This window comes from Danio aesculapii, chromosome 12 (assembly GCF_903798145.1).
Source record: "Danio aesculapii chromosome 12, fDanAes4.1, whole genome shotgun sequence".
Taxonomy (NCBI): Eukaryota; Metazoa; Chordata; class Actinopteri; order Cypriniformes; family Danionidae; genus Danio; species Danio aesculapii.
This window is the reverse complement of record NC_079446.1, coordinates 3,585,392-3,608,728: the sequence shown is the minus strand read 5'-3', so window position 1 is coordinate 3,608,728 and position 23,337 is coordinate 3,585,392. Positions and strand designations below refer to the sequence as shown.

At 36.9% G+C, this 23,337-nt stretch overlaps 2 protein-coding genes across 2 annotated transcripts in view; one reads left to right on the top strand and one right to left on the bottom strand.

Annotated features, from left to right (window-relative positions):
• Nucleotides 1-7,857, bottom strand: part of sgca (sarcoglycan, alpha) — an 11,942-nt gene extending 4,085 nt beyond the window's left edge. Inside the window, exons 1-7 of the mRNA XM_056470064.1 lie at nucleotides 7,759-7,857; nucleotides 5,479-5,607; nucleotides 4,644-4,798; nucleotides 2,797-2,866; nucleotides 2,517-2,715; nucleotides 2,188-2,350; nucleotides 184-392 (exon numbers count right to left, since the gene is read on the bottom strand). Of these exons, the coding sequence (XP_056326039.1) occupies nucleotides 184-392; nucleotides 2,188-2,350; nucleotides 2,517-2,715; nucleotides 2,797-2,866; nucleotides 4,644-4,798; nucleotides 5,479-5,607; nucleotides 7,759-7,795 (962 nt within the window). The 5' untranslated portion in view covers nucleotides 7,796-7,857. The remainder of the gene's footprint in view (nucleotides 1-183; nucleotides 393-2,187; nucleotides 2,351-2,516; nucleotides 2,716-2,796; nucleotides 2,867-4,643; nucleotides 4,799-5,478; nucleotides 5,608-7,758) is intronic.
• A 1,071-nt stretch (nucleotides 7,858-8,928) lies between these two features.
• Nucleotides 8,929-23,305, top strand: rfng (RFNG O-fucosylpeptide 3-beta-N-acetylglucosaminyltransferase). The gene is made up of 9 exons (XM_056469084.1): nucleotides 8,929-9,343; nucleotides 12,989-13,433; nucleotides 17,191-17,239; nucleotides 18,324-18,426; nucleotides 18,824-18,977; nucleotides 19,703-19,788; nucleotides 20,712-20,877; nucleotides 21,081-21,166; nucleotides 21,562-23,305. The coding sequence occupies exons 2-9, from the start codon at nucleotides 13,068-13,070 to the stop codon at nucleotides 21,626-21,628; spliced, it is 1,077 nt and encodes a 358-aa protein (XP_056325059.1). The 5' UTR covers nucleotides 8,929-9,343; nucleotides 12,989-13,067; the 3' UTR covers nucleotides 21,629-23,305.
• Nucleotides 23,306-23,337: the final 32 nt, after the last annotated feature.

Here is a 23,337-nt window from a genome sequence, read left to right as displayed (position 1 = left end):
AGAAATATAAAGCAGTCAGCGAATCTAAATGCAAATAACACTCCTAAATGACAGCCATAGTGGTTTGATTTGATTGTTCTGGGCATTTTTTGTAAATCTTATCATGATTTTGTGGGTCTTTTTTGTTCACATCGCAGTTAATTTCCATCCCTGATCTAAAGTGAATGTGTGAATTTGCCGTACACTCCCTCTCTCCTGCAGCACATGATGTAGGCCAGGAGGACACAGAGGATCAGAGCCAGAGCGAAGGGAATGATGACCGTGACGATGTAGTCCGGGAAGAAATCTCTGTCAGGAGGAGATTCTGGAGGACTGAACTCTCCACCCCACTCCAGCACACCTGAACCCACCTTAGGTACCGGGGCCGGAGGAACAGGCTTGGACAGATCAAACTGTGGCATGAAAAAAATGTACAAAAGACATGTAAGTATGCGCTAATACTGATTTATTTTGTTTGTTTTTAATCGCCAATTCTGACATTTTTATAAGCAAACTGGCTGGTTCTGATACCGATTTCCAATTTCTTTTCTCGTTCTTTTTTTAAAACATATATTATATTATATTATTTCAAAATATTAAAAAACAACATAAAGATTGGACTTTAAACTATTAGAGTTTGCTGCAATTTTAGTTATTTACTATAAAACATACAGTAAAACGCTACATACGTTCTTCACAGTTCAATACAATACTCAATACAATACTCAAAACACCACAATGTTTTGTGGCAAGTAGCTGTGTAATAAGCAGGATAAAGTACATCCAGGATGGTTATTTGCAGAATAAAATCCTTCAGTCACCATCATTCACCACAGAAATCCTTCACCAGACGCAGATAAAGCATCAAGCGTGAGTGATTTACATCTTAAGTCAATGCAAAGACGCGAGTATCCTGCCTGACATCCTGCCTGAGTGGGAAAATGTGAACTTGAGCACACATTCACGCCACGTTAACCAATCAGGAGCGTGCTTATCATGATTATGATGTCGTTGGTGTCCTGAGGGGAAAATCTCCTGCCAACACTGGACAACAGCTCATCAAACTGTGTTCGGCTCAGTCTGAAGCTCCACTGAAAGCTTTTATCATGCAGGTACAGTTTCTGGAGGAAACATTTATATTTACGTGGAGCTGGTGCACCTCTGTAAGGATGTAGTGGACTCGGCGCTGATTGAATCTACGCTGTTTTTCAGCCTTCCTAAAGCACATAAAGCACAGCTACTCTCTCAATAAGATCCATGTTAGTCATTTAGCAACGAAACTAAAGTCACCAGGCAGACAGAAGCCCTGCCCATGATGCGAATCCACGTCTATTGTGAAGCGAATTTGATGCGCGGATGAAGCGGGTAAACTCAAAATGTTCACGCATCTATTTGCGCACAAATAGCACGATTTGTACGCGCAAGTCATGTCTGGTGCGAACATCCCATTAAACAACCAACCCAGGCTCATTCTGAGAACGTAGTCCCGGGGACGTTTCTGGAGACCGCGAAATTCGTAGCCGGGGGTACGTACGGCTGCATTTCATTGTTTTAAGCGAACGCTGCGGGGCGGTGTGACGCCGTTCCCTTCGGCGCTTGCCGGCCGGCCATCCGTGTGGAGGGCTTTCCCGCTGCAACCAGTTTGTCCGGTTAGCTCTTCGTGTACTCTGGCGGACTCGAGGCACAGAGAGGGGCTGACCATGACGACGACGACGACGACCAGGTTCGAGTCCGGGGAAGAGCGGTTTCAGAAATCAGGTAAGAAAACAAAAACAAAATCCAAAAAATTAAGCGAACAAGTTCATCACAGGGTGAGAATGCGGTCAAAATCCGAAAACGTGGTAAAAATCAGACGAAAATCGTCGTTGGTTGGGTTTAGGGACGGAGGAGGGAGGGTCAGCCGATTGGCTGGTCGCACGGTCAATCATTCCGTCATCCAGGCAGACAGGCGGAAGGTCGTTCCACAGCGGCCTCTAGCGGGTTTACGCGAGAACAGCGCGGGAAAAAGCGCGCACAGCGGCCTCTCGCGGACTCGCGAAAACAAAAACTGCAAAAATACGTACCTCCCGGGACGTATTTCGCGGTCTCCAGAAACGTCCCCGGGACTACGTTCTCAGAATGAGCCTGGGTTGTATACAACAGTCTTTCAGGCTGTATTAAGAGATAACAACCGGCTAGATGTACTTTATCAGTATTTTTGAGTCTCACCAGCACAGATCTGCACCAGCTGATGCAGTTGGCAGGGTTTGTGCAGGTGCTGCAGTCTCCAGTGAGTTTCCCTCCAGATTCACACTCTCTCTGATGCGCCGCCGTCTGCAGTCTCAGCATGCACTTAGAGAAGGGTCGATCTGAACCCAGTTTCACATACACACTGAGAAAAACAGAGAAATTATTACTCAACCCTGCTTGGAAATGCTATGAACTGCTAAGAATTTGCACAGTAATTACTATATAAAAAGTTTTATACAGTTATATGCAGTGCCTACTACTACTACTAATAATAATACAAGTAAGAGTTCTGATATAAGTAGCCTCACCCCTCAAAATATCCAGGAAGGGGAAGGGGGACGCGGCCCCCCCTGTCCAGGGCAGAGGTGATGTTCACGAACTCCAGTTTTCCAGTTCCCCACAGATGCTGAATGTCCAGTTTAATCTCCTCCTGAACCGCAGCGGGCAGAACTTTCTCAATCTCTCGCAGCTCAATGAAGAACTCAGCTTGATACGGGAACTGCTTCGCTGAGAGGAGATGAAAACATCTTCTAAACTTCTAAACACATGCACAATATTCTGAATGATTATCGAACAATGATATCATACCTGGTGGACCCACGTTTATCACCAGCCTCTCTCTGAACGTGTCATAACTCCGTTTGTTGATCACAAATATCTGATAGACAAGTTCAGAAAGTGTTTTAATGAGACCTTTTCTATGACAGATCAGTCTCAAAAATAATACATTTACAAAAAAAATTTCCCACAAGTACAGCACAATTCACGTTTACAAAATCCAATTCCTAAATTCAAAACATAATTCATAAATACAACACAATTCATGAATTCACAAGTAAAAATCATATTTTCGCCAAATGAATTGGATTTGTGCGTTTTTGCATTGTGTTCTGAATTTACGAATTGGATTTGTGCATTTGCGAATCGTGTTCTGAATTTACGAATTGGATTTGTGCATTTACCAATCGTGTTCTGAATTTACGAATTGGATTTGTGCATTTACCAATCGTGTTCTGAATTTACGAATTGGATTTGTGCATTTACCAATCGTGTTATGAATTTACGAATTGGATTTGTGCATTTGCGAATCGTGTTCTGAATTTACGAATTGGATTTGTGCATTTACGAATCGTGTTCTGAATTTACAAATTGGATTTGTGCATTTACGAATCATGTTTTGAATTTACGAATTGGATTTGTGCATTTACCAATCGTGTTCTGAATTTACGAATTGGATTTGTGCATTTACCAATCGTGTTATGAATTTACGAATTGGATTTGTGCATTTGCGAATCGTGTTCTGAATTTACAAATTGGATTTGTGCATTTACCAATCGTGTTCTGAATTTACAAATTGGATTTGTGCATTTACGAATCGTGTTCTGAATTTACAAATTGGATTTGTGCATTTACGAATCATGTTTTGAATTTACGAATTGGATTTGTGCATTTACCAATCGTGTTCTGAATTTACGAATTGGATTTGTGCATTTACCAATCGTGTTCTGAATTTACGAATTGGATTTGTGCATTTACCAATCGTGTTATGAATTTACGAATTGGATTTGTGCATTTGCGAATCGTGTTCTGAATTTACGAATTGGATTTGTGCATTTACGAATCGTGTTCTGAATTTACAAATTGGATTTGTGCATTTACGAATCATGTTTTGAATTTACGAATTGGATTTGTGCATTTACCAATCGTGTTCTGAATTTACGAATTGGATTTGTGCATTTACCAATCGTGTTCTGAATTTACGAATTGGATTTGTGCATTTACCAATCGTGTTATGAATTTACGAATTGGATTTGTGCATTTGCGAATCGTGTTCTGAATTTACAAATTGGATTTGTGCATTTACCAATCGTGTTCTGAATTTACAAATTGGATTTGTGCATTTACGAATTGGTTTTGAATTTACGAATTGGATTTGTGCATTTATAAATCGTGCTTTGAATTTACAAATTGGATTTGTACATTTACCAATCGTGTTCTGAATTTACGAATTGTATTTTGTAAATATGAATTGTGTTGTGGATGTATGAATTGTATTTTGTAAATGTATTATTTTTAGACTATTTTTGAGATCTGGCTCCATATTTTTTCCTTCTCTTTTTCCATTTTTTTTCTTCAGCTAAAATGTTGCTAGAATTGGTTTTTATGTATGGGCGATATGTATTGGATCACCAAAAATGTGTCCATGTTTAATGTCCATGTGTTGTACTATAAGTCCAATATATTGATTATTGTGACAGGCCTAGTGACTATTGGGGACACATACAATGCAATATCTAAAACGGTATATTGTGCAGCCCTATTTCAGATGATTTATAAATCTCAAATTTGAAAATGGTGTGGTTCAGGGTCACATCAGTAGGCCTTAGAGAATTATTGAACACCATGAATGTACATTTTTGTCTAGTGTTCTTCACCTCTATGATGTTCTTGCCCTGGTCTTGTGGCAGTGGCGTCCCGTACAGGAATCCATTTTCATAGGGGTCCCTCTGGGTGAAGCGGAGCCACCGGGGCAGGTCTGGAAATCGCTCCTTGTTGCATTTAAACACCATGGGATCATTAAAAATTTGACCTGCAGATTGGGAAGAGACCGCTCAGATAAACATACGGTCATATTGAACAGATACTTTTGTGCAGGTCTTGAATATGCACTATGAATATATCCCGATGTAGCAGTTTATGAACGTAAAATATATGTAATATAATATACATTAATAATATAATATATAATTATAAAATAATATATAATTTTGTTACCTTTAAGTGTAGATTTATGCTTGTTTTGGATATATCGTAATGTAGCTATTCATTACAGTAAAATTTCAGTTTGTTTAGACTGTCTCTTATTATTATGATAAAATGAAATAGATATTTTATGATGTATAAACCTACTGTAGGTCACTGTAAAGCACTTTAAAATACAGTTAGCTAATTCTCATAGAACTCTGATATATGGCAATATATGCAAACTACATATTACAATTATGGACATTTTGTAAATGGACATTTTTGCATTCTTTTGAGATAAAAGTACAAAATATGGGCCTGTATTTGCAAACATATATTCAAAATAATACAAAATTGTCTTTTTACATATATGTTTTTTCAAGTTTGACCACTGGAATTACAAATGTGGCATATAAGGTTTTTAAAAAAAATTAAAAAACTGCTTTTATTCTTGCCGAAATTAAACAAATAAGACTTTCTCCAGAAGAAAACAAATTATAGGAAATATTGTGAAAAATTCCATACCAAAGAGTTTATGAAGAGGCTCGAATTCACTCTGGAAGATTTCTCTGTGAAGCTCATACACAAACATCTGACCGGCGGGAGTTTCTGTGATGCTGTCGGCCTGAACCCAGAGAAAACCAGCCACACAGACTGACAACACAGAATCAGGTCACATTCATCAAGTTTATGATTCAATATTCCTGTTTATTACACGGCTACTAACCACAAAACTTAATAATTAGTGACAGATTATTGTTCTAAGCTGTAATAGTTCATTAAACGTTTAATTAATTGCAAAGCGGACAAACGAAAACAGGGTTTTCACTTGTAGTCACAAGACGGCGGCAAACAGTCAAAAACAGCGGCGACACACAAGCAGATATACTGTATAAGATTAAAGAGCTTTATTTAGCAAAAATAACCGTCCTGGACTTACTTTATCCCCATTATTACACGGATACTTGTCACATAACATAATAATTAGACACAAAACGTTGTTCTGAGGCGTAATAGTTTATGAAATCTTCAGAAACAGAAACTAAAACAGCTGATGGAGAGTATAATAACCTAACTTTACGCATTATTCGGTCACAAGATGGCGCCAAACTGTCAAAAACACAAAGCTGACTGAAACTAAACTGGCTAAATAAAACATAAATACTGACCTAAGTATTATTCATTGACAATTGCGCCAGACAGTCAAAAACAGTGGACAAATAGATGTGGATGTATGAATTTAACTGTATTCACAAGTTCCCGGATGAGCCTGTGTTATTTAACGGTTGTTATCTGGGAATAACATATATGGTATGTCGTGACTGACCAATCAGAGTCAAGTATTCCAGACAGCCGTGTAATAATAACTGTTCTAAATTACTTTAAATGGACAGTACACACACAAATAAATAGTGTGTAAAAAAACCACTTAAAATATTCCCTCACTCCTAAACCCAACTCTCACAGGAAACCCATGGCAAAATGTAATTAAATTTAGAAATTTCAAGGTTGGAATTTTGAAATGGAAAGATTATTTATTCAGATTTCAGATGATCTATAAATTATGAGACCTTTATGTATTTGCGGTACAGGGTGGGTCAGTCGATGGGTCAGTTGATTGGTCAAATGTATTTTGTAAAAAATGCTTATTATATTGCCCTACCCTCACAAAAAACCTGTGGCAAATTTTTAATTAAAAAAATTCAACATTTAGACTTTTAAGCATTTTGAATTACAGTGACACAAGGTGTGACCCTGTAAACCACCTTAATTGACTACAACTAAGTCATACTTATGTCATTATAAAAAATTGTGTAACTGTAAAATACATAAATCTCTACACAAAGACAGAAATACGTTCATTCATTTTCCTTCGGCTTAGTCCTTTTAATTATCAGGGGTCACCACAGCGGAATGAACTGCCAACTTATCCAGCATTTGTTTTACACAGCCGATGCCCCTCCAGCTGCAACTCAGTACTGGGAAACATCCATACACACTCATACACTACGGCCAATTTAGTTTATTCAATTTACCTATAGCGTATGTGTTTGGACTGTGGGAGAAACCGGAGCACCCGGAAGAAACTCACACCAACACGGGGAGAACATGCAAACTCCACACATAAATGGCAACTGATCCAGCCGAGACTCAAAGCAGCGACCTTCTTGCTGTGAGGTGAATTGCTAACCACTGAGCCACCGTGTCACCCACAGAAATACATATTTTATGTAAAAAATATATTTGGCTGCTGGTTCCAATTCTTTCAGATATCCTCTTTTGTGTTCAACAGAATAAATAAACTTGAAAAATTGATCCAGTTTGGTAAAAGTGGAGGATGAGCACATTTTTATTTTTGGGTGTCACTTTAATAAGTGTTTATTAGGTTTAAAGTTAAAATAAAAAAATGCCACTTACAAAAACTGTATTAATAGTACTGATATCTTCACTTTCTAGTGCACTTCAAAGCTTCAAAGTAAAGAAACAATCAAACCAGCTTCTCTATTGCAGACTTCAAAATAAAGGTTCTCGTTTCTGAGGAGCCATTTTTTTTTTGTTCACTTCACATTTGAACTCAAATCGTATTTTTTTTAAAGATTGTGTAAATATGAAACACATTTTAATATGCTAAATAACTTTTCAAAGAAACAGTTTGTGGAGTGAAAAGATGTTAAAGGTTTCATTGGAATCATTAAACCCAGTCAAGAACCTTTATTTTTTTAAGAGCGTATACAGATCTCGGAAGAGACTATTCAAATGTGTAGACATAGAACATAAAAGTCCAAAGAAAGAGAATAAACTTGCCTGTTATTGCTAAAGCCCAGCTTCTTTTGTCTGCCATCTTGTTTTGGGTTTTGACTGACAGAAGCACTTGGTCAGGAGAGCAGAAAACCCACCCGTCCTAAATACAGCGAGCCTATTTATATCCGTCTCGCTTCCCTGTGTGTCTCTCTCCTGTGTGGTCTCAATTCAATTCAATAATTGCTTTATTGGCATGATAAATGTTACAAATGTATTGCCAAAGTATTTATAAAGTTTACATTAAAAAAATAAACATATATATATATATATATATATATATATATATATATATATATATATATATATATATATATATATATATATATATATATATATATATATATATATATGTTTATTTTTTTAATGTAAACTTTATAAATGCTTATATAATATATATATATATATATATATATATATATATATATATATATATATATATATATATATATATATATATATATATATATATATATATATATAAAATTGTCAATATATCATATTATTATTTAATAAATCATATTATTCACATACATCAATAAAAAATATATCAGAATAAACTGTCCATTTAACAATCAACATTTTGGGATAAAACAGTAGTAAAACAATAATAATCAGTTTATTTAGTGATCCAATTATAATAATCTAGTGTGTGTGTGTGTGTGTGCGTGTGTGTGTGCGTGTGTGTGCGTGCGTGTGTGCGTGCGTGCGTGCGTGTGTGCGTGTGTGTGTGTGTGTGTGTGTGTGTGTGTGTGTGTGTGTGTGTGTGTGCGCGTGTGTGTGTGTGTGTGCGCGCGTGGGTGCGTGTGTGTTTGTGACATATCAGGACACAAATCTGTATAATGACAGGTATTACAAAAACGAGGTGAAATATGAGGACATTGGTGTCGTCCTCATTTCTCAAAATGCTTATAAACCCCACAGAAATGAGTTTAATCAGAGAGTAAAGCTGCACACTGTCTCCTGTGATGGTTGGGTTTAGGAGTAGGGTGGGGTGAGGGCAATACAATGTACGGTTTGGACAGTATAAAATGAACGGAAACCTATGTAATGTACCCACTTTTCACAAAAACAAACATGTGTGTGTGTGTGTGTGTGTGTGTGCGTGCGTGTGTGCGTAAAACATCAATAAAAGACATTGTGACGACATCCACATCCACCAGAGGGCGCTGGTTCTCAAAGCATGCGTCTTTGGCATCAACAGAAAGAACAATGTGGTTGTTAGTATATATATTTGGCAAAGCGCAGACGCAGAGGTCATCATAAACAGCACAACAGAGATGATCCTCAACTGAACAGCAGAGACTTTGAGCTGCTGAAACTGTTGATTTGCCAGAAACTTTATAATGAACAGCCGAAACTGACTGAACATAGATGAGCTCCAGAAGCAGAAGAAGTCAAGCAGGAACAATAAGGCTGTGTGATTCATGCTGATTTCTACACGACGAAAAGCTGCTGAAATCACCGACCCAGCCCTCGCTTGCAGATTATTTCAGCCTAGCATGATCTTTACTGATTTCTGTGGATTTACTGGTTTAAAAGTCTGGAAAATGAGGAGTATAGTGGCCCGAAACCTGTCCGACCGCTTTCGGTAAGACGCTAGTTACCAATGCATGGCTAAGGAGACGAAAATACGCTATATTTTGTTTTTAAAAAAGTGTTTTTAACTTTTGAATGTCTTTATTTTACCTGTGTGGGGTTTGTGTGAAGTTTTAGTTCAGTATTGTAAGAGGAACGCTAATGAAACTGTGTATATTACTTAGTCTGCAGCTGAACGCTTTATTTAAAGGGATAGTTCACCCAAAATCAAAATTGACTCACTGTTTGCTATTAAGATAAAGTTGGTTTTAATTCGCACATTCGTTCAGTTACAACTTGTGACTCGGCCCTTATATTGTTTACCACGTTACAATATTCGGTCTGAAATTGCTTGCAAGTATGACTTCAAAGCAACTTTAGCACTATTTATTTGACTGAACAATGTTGTACCTTGATTGTCATTAGCAGCTCATATGATTTCACTATTTAGAGTTGGCAAAGAATACTTTTCTGAAATGATATTATTAAGGAGAAAGTACTAATATGTGAATATAAAAGCTACATATTGAAGAGAAATGCTAATGTAACTGTAAATAGCTTTATGTTAGCAGCTGAAAGCCTAATAAAGGGATAGTTCACCAAAAAAAAACAACGAAATGACTTACTACTTACCCTCAGTTGTTAGTGAACTTTGTTTTTGTGAGTTACAGTTGAACACTAAAGAAGATATTTTGAAGATTGAGGTAAAGTTGTTTTAATTTCGCACATTTGTTTAGTGACAATTTGTATATTAGCTATATATACACCTATTGTTTACCACGCTACTTTGAATATTCGGCGTGAAATCGCATGTACAGTAAGTATGACTTCAAAACAACATTAGCAGTATTTAATTGACTGTGAGCAATGTTGTATTTTGATAGTCATTGGCTGCTAATGTATCCCTGCTGAAAAATCCAGCTTAAACCAGCCTAGGCTGGTTGGCTGGTTTTAGCTGGTTGACCAGCCTGGTTTTAGAGGGGTTTTGGCCATTTCCAGGCTGGTTACCAGCCTTTTCTAGCCTGGTCTTAGCTGGTCAGGCTGGAAAATGACCAGCTAAAACCAGCTTGACCAGCCTGGTTTAAGATGGACATAGCTGGTTTTGGCTGGGCTCCCAGCCTGGCTAGGTGGTCAAGCTGGTTTTAGCTGGTCATTTTCCAGCCTGACCAGCTAAGAGCAGGCTGGAAATGGCTGGAAACCATCCTGGAAATGGCCAAAACCCCTCTAAAACCAGGCTGGTCAACCAGCTAAAACCAGCCAACCAGCCTAGGCTGGTTTAAGCTGGATTTTTCAGTAGGGATGAAATGTATGTTATTAAGATCTATTAAGTCTGAATGTGGGAATATTAAAACTTCACCTCGATTTTTTTTTTTTTTTTTTTTTTTTTTTTTGTTTAATACCAAAAGAGAAATGCTAACACAACATTGTATATTACTTTGTTTGCAGCTGAACGCTTAATTTAAAGGGATAGTTCACCAAAAAATAACATTTACTCATTATTTACTCGTCTTTATTTGGTTCCTAAGCTTTGTGTTTTTGTGAGTTTTTAAAGATATTAAAAGATATTTTGAAGATTGAGATAAAGTTGGTTTTATATTCGCACATTCGTTCAGTGACAACTTAGCCAATATATTAGCTAAATACCTATTGTTTACCATGTTACTTTTAACATTCGGTCTGAAATCGCATGTATGAATGACTTCAAGACAACATTAGCACTATTTAATTGACTATGAACAATGTTGTGCTTTTATAGTCATTGGCTGTTAATATGACTTCCCTATAGAATTGGCAAAAAACCTTTCTGAAATGTATGTTATTAAGAAGAAAGTCTGAATGTGCGAATAGAAAAACTTTACCTCGATTTTAGTTGAAAGAGAAATGCTAATAAAACATTGTATATTACTTTGTGTGCAACTGAACGCTTCATTTGAAGGGATAGTTCACCAAAAATTTTAATTGACTCACTACTTACTCGCCCTCAGTTGATTCCTTCCTTAACTTTGTGTTTATGTGAGTTTCGGTTGAACATTTAAAGACACATTCTTTCACTGACAACTTGTATATTAGCTATATACCTATTGTTTACTACGCTACCTTGATATTCTGTCTGAAATCACATGTATGAATGACATTAGCACTATTTAATTGTGGTGACTATCAAAACTGTACTTTAATAGTCATTGGCTGCTAATATGATTTATTATAGAAACAGATGTCAAAGCCAGTTCCTGAAGTGCCGCAGCTCTGCACAGTTTAGTTCCAACCCTAATTAAACAAACATGATCAAACTAATTGAGTGCTTTAGGCTTGTTTGATACCTACAGATAGGTGTTTTGAAGCAGGGCTGGAACTAAACTTTGCAGGGCTCCAGACCTCCAGAAATTGACTTTGACGCCCCTGATTAAGGAGAAAGTCAGAATGTGCGAATATAAGAACTTAACCTCAAATTTAGTTCAGTACTGAAAGAGAAATGCTAATAAAACTGTAATTTTAAAACTATCGTTAATAATTTGCAGGCTAAATGCAGTTCACGGCGTCGCCTTTAATGTAGTTATCAGCTGATCTTTTGCGTTATGAATATGATTTGATTCTGGCACAGCTGTCTTTAACTTCCACATCTGCGCCTGCTTGAGGTATCATTTCAGCTCTGAAAATAGAAAACCGGAAATGACTCGCATTGATGGCGAAGACTGTTATTAAGGTTGACAGATGCTTTCCATTGGCAACATGAAACTCAATTCATATGCTTTCATTGGATTGCACAGTGTGCTTTAGGGCGAATAAAAGAAAGCATGTTTGAGTGCACAAAAGTGCCTGGCAGACTCTGTTGTTTTACGGTTATTTTAGCATCGATAAGGTGCTTTTATAGTTTTTATTGATATTGAGAATTTTTGGTTTAACTTTGAAGTTCATTGGATATTTAAATTTATAATGTTTATTTTACTAGCGCACATTGTCAGCCTTAAGGTAAAATATTAATATGTTCAAGTTAATCCACTGATAAAACTGTTTTGGTCATCTTTAATCAAAACCATTTGCTTCCGCTCAGAAATGGAATTTGTATTTATTTTTATGTGTGTTTATTCATTTGTTTGTTTTATTTACGTGTATTTTATGTTTTATATATATATATCAGGTTAAACTGAATTATAAATGAATATTTTTTTTTTTGGGCAACTAGCTAACATGTTTTTAAAATCTTAATCTTGTATTATTATTATTTTATGCATTATATTCATTTATGCTGATTAAAGTGTTTTAAATTATATGTATTTTATTTTACATTTCACAGGAAACATATCTTTAAGATGTAGTTTTAGTCTGTTTTTATGTTCTAGATTTTTTTTACCTTTGGTAATGTTAATGATTAATTAATTTACTTGGGTAAGTTATTAATTATCAGTGTTATTCTAGCATCACTGTGACACTATTATAATTTTATAATAATATACTGTACTATTACGGTAGTATAACAACTTGAAAAATTAAATGAAAATTATTTGAAATACAATATATTTACATTTTTAAATTAAAAGCAATATATTTAAAATGCATTATATATCATTTATATTTTTATTCATTTTTATTATATTTCAGAGCTGAATTGAAGATAATATAAATGAGTGTGTTGATGAGCATGTGCGTGTTTTTGCAGGGTGACGCACTGAAGATGGGCTCTGTAGCAGTGAGTCAGGCAGGCGCGGGCGGTTGAGCTGGCGTTCAGCACTGGAAGAATGCACTTATCCCATGTCGGCACCAACAAAACCTGCTTTCTGCTTTCCCTCGCATTCTGTGCCCTATTGGTGCTGCTCATTCCCTCCTTACAACCTCCACAGCGTCAGGCGGATCTGCCTCATCCGCGGCCCCAAGCCAAACCCACCAAACACCCACTCTACAGACCAAATGATGATACCAAGAGTGGTAGTTTTACTCAAACACTTCCTCCTGATAATGTGCAGAAGATGGGGGATCCAAACTCGCGCTCCAAAGACTTTCTGGACTTAAGAGACATTTTTATTGCTGTGAAGACCACCAGGAAATATCACAAGTCTAGACTGCAGCTCCTGTCCCAGACCTGGGTGTCCAGAGCAAAGGAGCAGGTGGGAAGTGTTTTATTTACTACAGATTCTCACTAACTAGACAGTTGGTGTGGGTCTTGCGCCTGCTGCTAAAAGGTGAACCTCCCAACACATTACAAATGCATTCTTTTGCATAATGAAGCCTGATAGAGTTCCAAAAGTTCCAAAAGTTGTAAATGCACTTGGTCAAAAGCCAACACAGAAATATTTTTGTCTTGTTTCTAGTCCAAATATCTAAAAATTCCTAAATCAAGAAGAATTTTCTAGACAACCAAAAATATTCTCTTGCTTTCAGATATAATAAGTAAAAATTAAGTGAGTTTTTCCTTAAAGGGAACATAGTTTACCTCTTTTTTATGATTTAATATTAATATTAGGGTTCTTCTGAGTGTGCCAGTTTAGGTTCAGTTTAAAACACAATTCAGATTTTTTTATTATAATGTGTTAAAAAGTGTCATGTTGGGGGCGTGTCCACAGCTCGCTGATTTAGGGGTGTGTTGCTTCACATGTAGATTAGTTTCAGCTTCCCGCCAACGTAACAAGGGGGCGGGGCCGTGAGCTCACCCGCTCTGCGTTTGCAACAGTCTGACAGGCAGACGGAGAAGAGAGAGGATCACCATTCAGTCGTACATGTACGACTCTGACACAGACCAAGCAGAGAGTACAAAATCATTTGTGTCTTTGTACAGTTTTACAGCCAACTGTGTGCTAGTTTCAAGTGCCGAGCTTGTACACAGAAACTAATAACCACACACACTGAATTAACTTTGACTGAGGCACCGGATGCGCCGCTCGAAGCTGCGACACGGCACACCAGACACTCTCTGTGGCGCGGCAGAAACATGAAGTGTCCCGAATCGTTGCGCCACGCATTTTTGAATTCTAAACATAGGTTTCTGCAGCGGTCCGCGGCGCCCAGCCTCCGACTTGAGTGTACCCTGATAGAAACCGATGTTTAGAATTCTAAAACGCATGCTAGTTAAGATCACAGGGAGCTTCTGTGATCGCGAGAAATGCAAACGGCTGAAGTATAAGGTAGACTCAATGAGAAGTACACATGTTTGCAAACCTACCTAAAGATACAACCAATAATTCCGATTAGAGCGATAATGTGGAGAATATTGATCTTGTGTTGAGCCCAATGAGCCTTGCATCTAAAAATAGAGCTAGGGTGTTCCTTTAGTGATATTGCTTCGACTCACGCTGAAAATGGCGGACGTGAATCAACAAACTGAGGATATGATGACGCGCCGGTCAATCAATATTGGTGGGCGGGGGGACCGCACTCCTACGTAAAGTTGCGGTCGGTTTGAAAACCGCTCCAATTAGTCCACCGTTTTTTATGTTGTTTAATTGAAAAAAAAGCACTGGGTGTGCTTATATCACCCCAATATGACGGGTATCCAATATGTCCAATATGTCCATACACCATACATGCACATATGTCTGTCCAAACAGCTTTAAAAGTAGATTTTTTACCATAGGTGCCCTTTAAAACAATCAAAATAATCTGCCAATGGGCTAAGTAAAATAATCGTATGTCAAAACAAAAAACAAGATTGTTTTGCTTACCCCATTGGCAGATTATGATATTATTTTATATTATTGTCAACCAGAGCAAAGTTTAGTGTTTGCACAGCTTACATTGTGCAAAGCTCTTAGTAATAAAAATGTTAACACTGAGAATCCAAAACCGCACAAATGCAACGAATAAAAGTAAAAATTGTAAGGAATTCAGATAAATCTGGTCATGTATGTAGTTAAACACGCAGAGTTTAAATTTCAGCTTAAAAAATAGGACACATGGTTTATGTTTGTACAAAGATTGTTTTTGAAAGATGTTTTTAATCCTGTGCTTGACTTATTTATTTGCGCCATCTACTGGTGTTTCCATAAACAGTCGCAGGTCAGATTTCTGCAGTCCAAACGAATTCTGAAAATGATTGTTTTTGCTAATTATTATATTATTTCAGTTAGTTTTGTTTCGTTTTAGTTTTACTGTGAATTTATTTATTTTTTAATTTTATTAGGTAATAAAGATGACTATGTCAGTTTAGTCCTGAGCTACGTCCGAAATCGGGTACTACTTGAGTATGTACAACATTTGAATGTGAATTTACTACACGGCCGTTAGAAAACTGCTTTCTATATAGTATGAATGTGAGCAGTTTGAATGGAATCCGGACGTACTACATCTGCCATTAGTCATTATCACGTGATCTACCTCAGTTGCATTGCATAACTCTATTTATGAATCCTCTTGCGGTGCATCATGGGTAAACATAGTGTCCATCAAATGTAGACTTCTTCAGAATCTTGCCAAAAGTAGTAGGTCATCCGGGTGCTTCTCGCATACTGTTTTTCAACACTATGAATTAGGACATACTGCATAGTGTTTTTAATATACCATATAGTATGGAAGTATGCGATTTCAGATGCAGTTTTTGTTTACTGGAATAATCCTGCTGCCAAAGGCACCAGTGCGGTAGGCGCTGCCCCTTCCTGAGGCCTCTCTCCAGAAGACCGTGTGTGGAGCCCAGAGGGGCCCCAAGATTGACTTAACCTGTAAAAGCAGCACAGAACCATTGTTTTGCCATTGCACAACAGGGCCAAAATGCCCAGGAGAAATTTCTAGCACTCTGCTTTGCTCATAAAGCTGGATTGTGTGTGTTTAGTAAGTGCCAGCTCATGCCAGAAGAAACATTCTTTCCCTATTAGATTTGCAATCCGCAGACTTTGGGACCAAGTCCACACTTCTCTTTCCTCATGTGACTTTTGAGTTGAATATGACATTTTTCACTGTTGTTTTGTTCAAAATTGTTGGGAACTCACGAGATTTTTTTATTAAACAAGTTTGTTGGTCATGCTGCAGTAAGTCTTGAGTGAAAAGTTTTAGTCCTAAATCCAGCCAAAAACAGTGTCAGATATTCTTAAAGTGGCTTTGTTCAGGAGATTTACCAAGTGTTTGAAAATACCAAGATTTCTTTTTTTGCATAAGCTTTAGTCCTGTCACCATGACCAATATAAATCGATTTATTGCATGGACATGACCTCAATCATTTTTGGTGATGCAATATATATCGCACATGCATAAAAACCAATTCTAGCAACATTTTAGCTGATTGTGCAACATCTCTATCTCTATTCAAGGTGTCCATGTCAGTAAGGTTAAACAACACTATAGTATTTACTATAATTTGCTAAAGTATATCTTCATGTGAGTGCCTGACAACTGAAAATAGATCTGGTAGCAGATATCGCAGCCTCTGTTACTCTTAACCTTGCACTTTTTTGTTAACATTTATTATTATTTATTTATTTTGGATATGCGTTTTCACATTCTGATTCCAAAGCCTGATTATTATATAGTACAACAAAAATAGATATCATGACAGGTCTAATAAGTTATACAGTAGTCAACTTTGGATCAAAAAACCTTTCATTAAACCTGTCCTAAAGCTGTTGAACAACCCATTTTTACCAAATGTTGACCACTACATATTGTAAATCATCCCTTAAAGTGATAGTTCACCCAAAAATGAAAATTCTGTCATCGTTTACTCACCCCTTTACTTCTTTCAAACCTTCATGAGTTTCTTTCTTCTGTTAAACACAGAAGATAATTTGAAGGAATCTAGAAACTTGTAAACACAGATGGCCATTTTGTTTTTCCTACTACTAGAGTCAGTGGTTACAGGTTTTCTGTATTATATACTTAAATATAGTTAAGCCTTCTCGACTTCATCTCAAACCTCTGTGCTGACTTTCTCTGTTTCAGACGTTTATCTTCACTGATGGGGAGGACAAGGAGCTCCGGCTGAAAGCAGGTAGTGTCTCTGAGCTGTTTAAATGGTTAAAAATGATTAAAATGGTTTATATATATATATATATATATATATATATATATATATATATATATATATATATATATATAAACCATTTTAAAAGCTGTAAATAAAGATAAAAGTATCTACATTCAGTATGGGGTATGCGAGAGATCTGCAGAGTGGATGATCAACATCAACAGCCTGAGGTATCAAGACATTTGTGCTGCCCATTACATTACAAACCACAGGAGAGGGCAAATTCTTCAGCAGGATAGCGCTCCTTCTCCATACTTCAGCCTCCACATCAAAGCACCTGAAAGCAAAGAAGGTCAAGGTGCTCTAGGATTGGCCAGTCCAGTCACCAGACATAAACATTAATGAGCATATCTGGGGTAAGATGGAGGAGGCATTGAAGATGAATCCAAAGAATCTTGATGAACTCTGGGAGTCCTGCAAGAAGGCTTTCTTTGCCATTCCAGATGACTTTATTAATCAGTGATTTGAGTCATTGCAGAGATGTATGGATGCAGTCCTCCAAGCTCATGATGGAGTCAGACACAATATTCATTCTGTTTCCACTGCAGCATGAGCACATATTCTATACTGGACATTATTTCTGTTCGGTGACAAGACTTTTGTGTAAGCAAAGTCAGACCTTACTGTCCTAATGAAATCATTCAAAATCAAGACTTTACAAACTGTATTGTAAATAAATCAAAATGAACATTTTCATTTTAGTCAATAATATTACTGAAATTAAATACTGAATAAATATAAATTTACACGCATTTACTTAGGTAAATAAATAGACTCAATGATTGGCTGAAAATCCTGCGCAGATTCTATATGGACCTAGGTATCTCCAAAGTTCTCTCTATGTTATTGTATGTGATTTAGCTCATTATATCTCAGAAATCTCTCTGAAATCAAATTTTCGAGGTGCCTTTATGCACAAACCTAATTGGGCGACAAGTAAACCCTCTAGGCTTTCAGACTCAGCCAAGATCTTTCTGTTATATGCCCTCTGATATATCATAAATCCGTCAGTGTTGCGTCATGGTCATCATGTCATTGTCTCCTCAAGGGCTGAACATCATCAACACCAACTGCTCAGCAGCGCACACACGCCAAGCCCTGTGCTGCAAGATGTCCGTGGAGTACGACAAGTTCATCGAGTCACAGAAAAAGTTGAGTTCATCACATTCTCACTCAGTGTACAGTGTACTTGACGTACAAGCGGCCATTGGAGTGGAGACTTCCGGTCTCATTCACTTCCATTGATTTTTAGATGTTAAAAACAGCTTGTCATGCTGCTGTCACTTATTTGCACACTACCTGCTATGTGTCCTTATTTGCATATAGTATTTTCTGTATTTTATTTCTGTATTTTCATGTTTGCTTTATTTTTGTATTTATATTTATTGTATATTCACATTCTTCTTGTTGTGTTTTTAATATTTGTATGCACCCATGGTCTGATGTAATTTCCATTCATAATATCATGTGTCTGTACATGTGGCAATAAACTGACTTTTACAGTGTTTTCATTTTATTCCCTCTCTCGGTCCGTCTGATGTATTTTAGGTGGTTTTGTCACGTGGATGATGATAACTATGTGATCCTGCCCAGTCTGCTGGAGCTTCTGTCCTCGTATTCCCACACACAGGACGTGTATCTGGGCCGACCCAGCTTGGATCATCCTATAGAGGCTGCAGAGAGAGTCAAGAGCGACGGATCGGTGAGCTCCTCTTCAGCTTTCTCTGCAAATAAATGACAGAATAAAAGATTAAAGGGGTAGTTCACACAAAATTTTAATCATTTACTCATCCTTCACGTTTCTTTCTTCTGTTGAACACGAAGATATTTTGAAAAATGTAAAAAAAATAAAATAAATCCATAGTATTTGTTTTTCCTATTATGGAAGTCAATGGTTACAGGTTTTCAGCTTTCTCCAAAATAAGAAAAACAGTCTCAGATGTTCTCAAAGTGGCTTTGTTTAGGATATTTTCAAAGTACAAAACCTTCTCATCAAAGTTGTCCTAAAACTATTGAACAACATCCATTCTTGACTTAGAAAAAATAGATTTTTTGATTAATTGTAGATGGCTGTATATTGACAGGATTTAGATTTTAGAAGGAATTACCCCTTAAAGAGATAGTTGACCCAAAAATGAAACGATTTACTCCTTTTTTACTTCTTTGACACCTTTGAGTTTCTTTTTTTTCTGTTGAACGCAAAAGATATTTTGAAATTTGCCAAAAAAAAAACCTGTAACCATTGACATCCATTGTTTTTCCTACTATAGAAGCCAATGGTTACAGGTTTTCGGCTTACTCGAAATATCTTCTTTATTGTTCAATAGAAAAAAGAAACACAAAGATTTGAAACCACTTGAGGGTGAGTAAATAGTGAGTACTATCCCTTTAAGCTTGCATTTCATTAATGTTGTGCTTGTTCTGCAGGTGTCAGTGAAGTTCTGGTTTGCCACTGGCGGAGCTGGTTTCTGCATCAGTCGAGGTTTAGCGCTCAAAATGAGTCCATGGGCGAGGTGAGATTACACTTATAATCCTCTGAGACTGTGTAAACTAGGGGTGTCAGATTTAATTGTTTCTTCCATGCACCGCAATGCAGACTTGGATGATTTGGTATCTGTTCAGTAATAGATCATACTGATATATGTAATAGATCGTACTGGCGTAATCATATATGCAATATGTTGTAGTAGCATAGCACAATCAAAAAAAACAACAACATTGTGCATTTATAAAGTGTGCTTCACACAGGTGAGTGGGCTTGACAAACCACCCGTGGAAACACTCTTCCCTCTATTTAAAAAATAAAATAACACCTCCCCTTCCTTTCTTTAGCACTTAATTCCCTGAGCACGTATAGTTCCTTTATTTAATTAGCACTTGTTGTGTATTGCCTCTTCTTGTTGAATCGCTGAATGCCTCCTCAATTGTAAGTCACTTTGGACAAAAGCATCTGCTAAATGACTAAATGTAAATGCATATTATCCTACAGCTGGAATCTAAACTAAGTTGCTTTCAAAAGCAGGAATCAAACTAAATAAATAATAATAATTTAATATTTACATGCAATAAAATAAACCTATTTGCTTTTGCATAAAATGAAAACTCTGGAATCTGTGCATCTGTGGCCTTTGAAATGAAAATAAATGTACAAATTTGAGATGCATGTAAATGACAGTTAAGAGAGTAAATGACAGTAATTTAATGTTGAGCTTTCGGCGGAATCATGCCATCATTATTTTTATTCCTAAAATACCGTATATTAGCATGTGACGAAGTGTATATACAATTTGCCATACTTGTAAAGTGCTGAAAAAGTTTAAAAATGCTTAAATTTGACTTTGGAAAAGCTGCAAGAAGAGTCCCTGCACTACAATTATTCTCAGCATTTATGAATTGCCGTTTTAAACCAAAAATCGTGTTTCTTTCGGTCTCACAGTCTTGGAAACTTTATCACGACGGCAGAGAAGATCCGCCTGCCAGACGACTGTACGATAGGCTACATCATCGAGGCGCTGCTGGAGGTTCCTCTGACGCACACAGGCCTGTTTCACTCACACCTGGAGAACCTGCAGAGACTGCCTGCAGAAAACATACTCCGACAGGTCAGCGCACAGACAGGCCGTACACTAACAGAGTGATAACGCTAACATTATTACAGATGTGCTGCAGAAGGAGTTATATCCAAACTGTAGATTTGTTTACTTGTGAATAAAACCAAGAGGGGTTAAATGCACAAAAAACTTGCCTACTCTAATCCCATGATGCCTGTTCTGCTAATCTGTAATCCTTGGCGTTTCCTCCACAGGTGACCCTCAGTTATGGTGGATTCGAGAACAGGAGGAATGTGGTCAGTGTTGGAGGAGCGTTTTCATTGGCTGAAGACCCTTCACGGTACAATTTAAAATAATATATCTGTTAGTGTTATGTTTGCCTTGAATCAATTGAATGCATTCCTGCTGAATAAAAGCGTTCATTTCTTTAAAATAGCTAGTTATACCTTTGATTTTAGAATAGAATTTGACTAATCGCTTAAATCCTTGCTAATAAAAGCATTAAAGAGCCCATTAAAAAGGGTCATTTTTTTGGTTTTGGGGGTCTCCAACAACAGGCTGAAAAAACACTTTCATTGTCTTACAATATGCATTTATTTTTACCTAATTATCCCACCATTCAACGATTCATTTGTTCCGAAAAGTAGCTCCGCCCTCTTTTGGTTTCTCACGTCACAATTATAAAACACAAACGTATCATTTCAGTGCTGCATTAAGGAACCAGTATGTTTTCAGGTTTAAAACCGTTCACTGCCAGCTCTACCCAGACACCGAGTGGTGCCCACGCAAGACTCGCCATTGACTTCTGGGATTCGGATGCATCCCCATGGACCATCAACTTTCTCATACTCTCCACAACAGTTTCTATACCAAAGTAACAGGCAGAATAACGGAGCAGTTTGTAAAGGCAAGTTAGTTCACATTCACAGACTACAGTATTTTCATCTCCTTTCCCAGAACAAATATCTAATCATTCTTAAACCAAGATACATTTACTAGAGCAGAAGATGAACAAATCTTAAAGTATCTTTCAGTTGGTTTTCGTTCATTAACATTGATGTTTTCTCTTGTTTTTAACACAAACATTGACTCATGTTTGAAGTCATCTGCTGCTCATGTAAATGTATAATGATTTAAGATGTGTGGTATTTTTATAATGGGAAGCGAGACTAATATATTAAGCAAGAAAAATGTATTTTCATTGTGCCTGGTACTTTTAAAATGGCGAAACAGGGTGGCTCTCATTTTTTTCCTCTTGAAATACTGCGTTCTGAGAACTGCCAAGTGATTTACATAAAGCGAGTCCCTTTCGTAAGAGCGTTTCGACAGGATTGCGCAATATTTTTTTTATTGAAATGATTCCATCCACATTTTTGTGGCTTTGACGTCATCTATGAGTTGTCTTTTATCTTGAAGGCCATATATATGCTCGGCACAGCCCTTTAGATTCGTGTGCGATGATCTGCAACGTCTCCCAAGGATGAAGAAAACAGTATTGATGCGTAATTTTAGTATTGTGTTTTCAAGATTTATGCAGCCCAGCTCATCTACTGCCAATGTTTTTCAGCATGTTCTTCTCTGTTTGTGTTTTGTGTATCCAGAAGGACATTTGCACTCGGTATGTCTCTTGATTTACAGGTTGGAGTCAAGTATTAAAGGTATAATTTAATACCCAAAACTGAAAATGCACTATTTACTCACTTTCAGGTGGTGTTAAACCTTTTCTTTTGTTTTTCTGTTGAACATAAATGAAGATATTTTGAAGAGTGCTGAAAGCATGTAACCATTGACATTCATAGTAAAAAAATTCATGCATTCTTCAAAATATCTCCTTTTGGGTTCAACAGAAGAAAGTCAAACAGGTTTGGAACAAGTACACTCAAAACACTTATTCAATCTACTTAAATCGAGCTGAAACAACACAATTCTGGAGTCTTTTGGGGGGACAACTTAATTGTTTTATGTTCAATCCACTTAGATTTATCAAGCTAACTTAATTGATTTGTGTTGGGACAACATGAATGAGTTGTGTGGAACCCTGCAGTATAAAAGGTGTGTAAATAATTTTAAGTTTTGGGTGAACTGTCCCTTTAAGACTGGATTGAAGATATACAGACCAAAAAGCATCAGTCCAAATCTCGCTAATTCATCCATTGCTCTTTGTGGTTCCTATAAAAAATGTTCTAACATGGAGTTATTTCTATTGAAAGATTGGAAACAAGTGTTGAAATGATCCTTCTGATATTTGCACAAACACGTTCCTCACTGCAGGCCAGTGGTTTGCGTAAACATGCCAAAACGATCTCTTTTTCCTAATGTTTTCTGAACATGCCTGCTCTCCGTTGACACTACCAAATGCTATCATTGACTGTTCTTTTTGCACCTCTGAATATTTTTGCAGTTGTTTTTTTTTATCTGACGAACTGATAAGGTTGTAAAGTATGATTTTGGTTTTTAATAAATGTATTTATTATGCAGATGTACGTGTATGCATGATTCATTTAAACCCAA

Excerpts from the sequence above, each read along its gene's own strand:
- rfng (XM_056469084.1), top strand. The coding sequence starts at position 13,068 with ATGCACTTATCCCATGTCGGCACCAACAAAACCTGCTTTCTGCTTTCC. Across the intron at positions 17,240-18,323 it reads GGAGCTCCGGCTGAAAGCAG|GGCTGAACATCATCAACACC; the intron begins GTAGTGTCTCTG and ends TGTCTCCTCAAG. Across the intron at positions 20,878-21,080 it reads CAGAAAACATACTCCGACAG|GTGACCCTCAGTTATGGTGG; the intron begins GTCAGCGCACAG and ends TTTCCTCCACAG.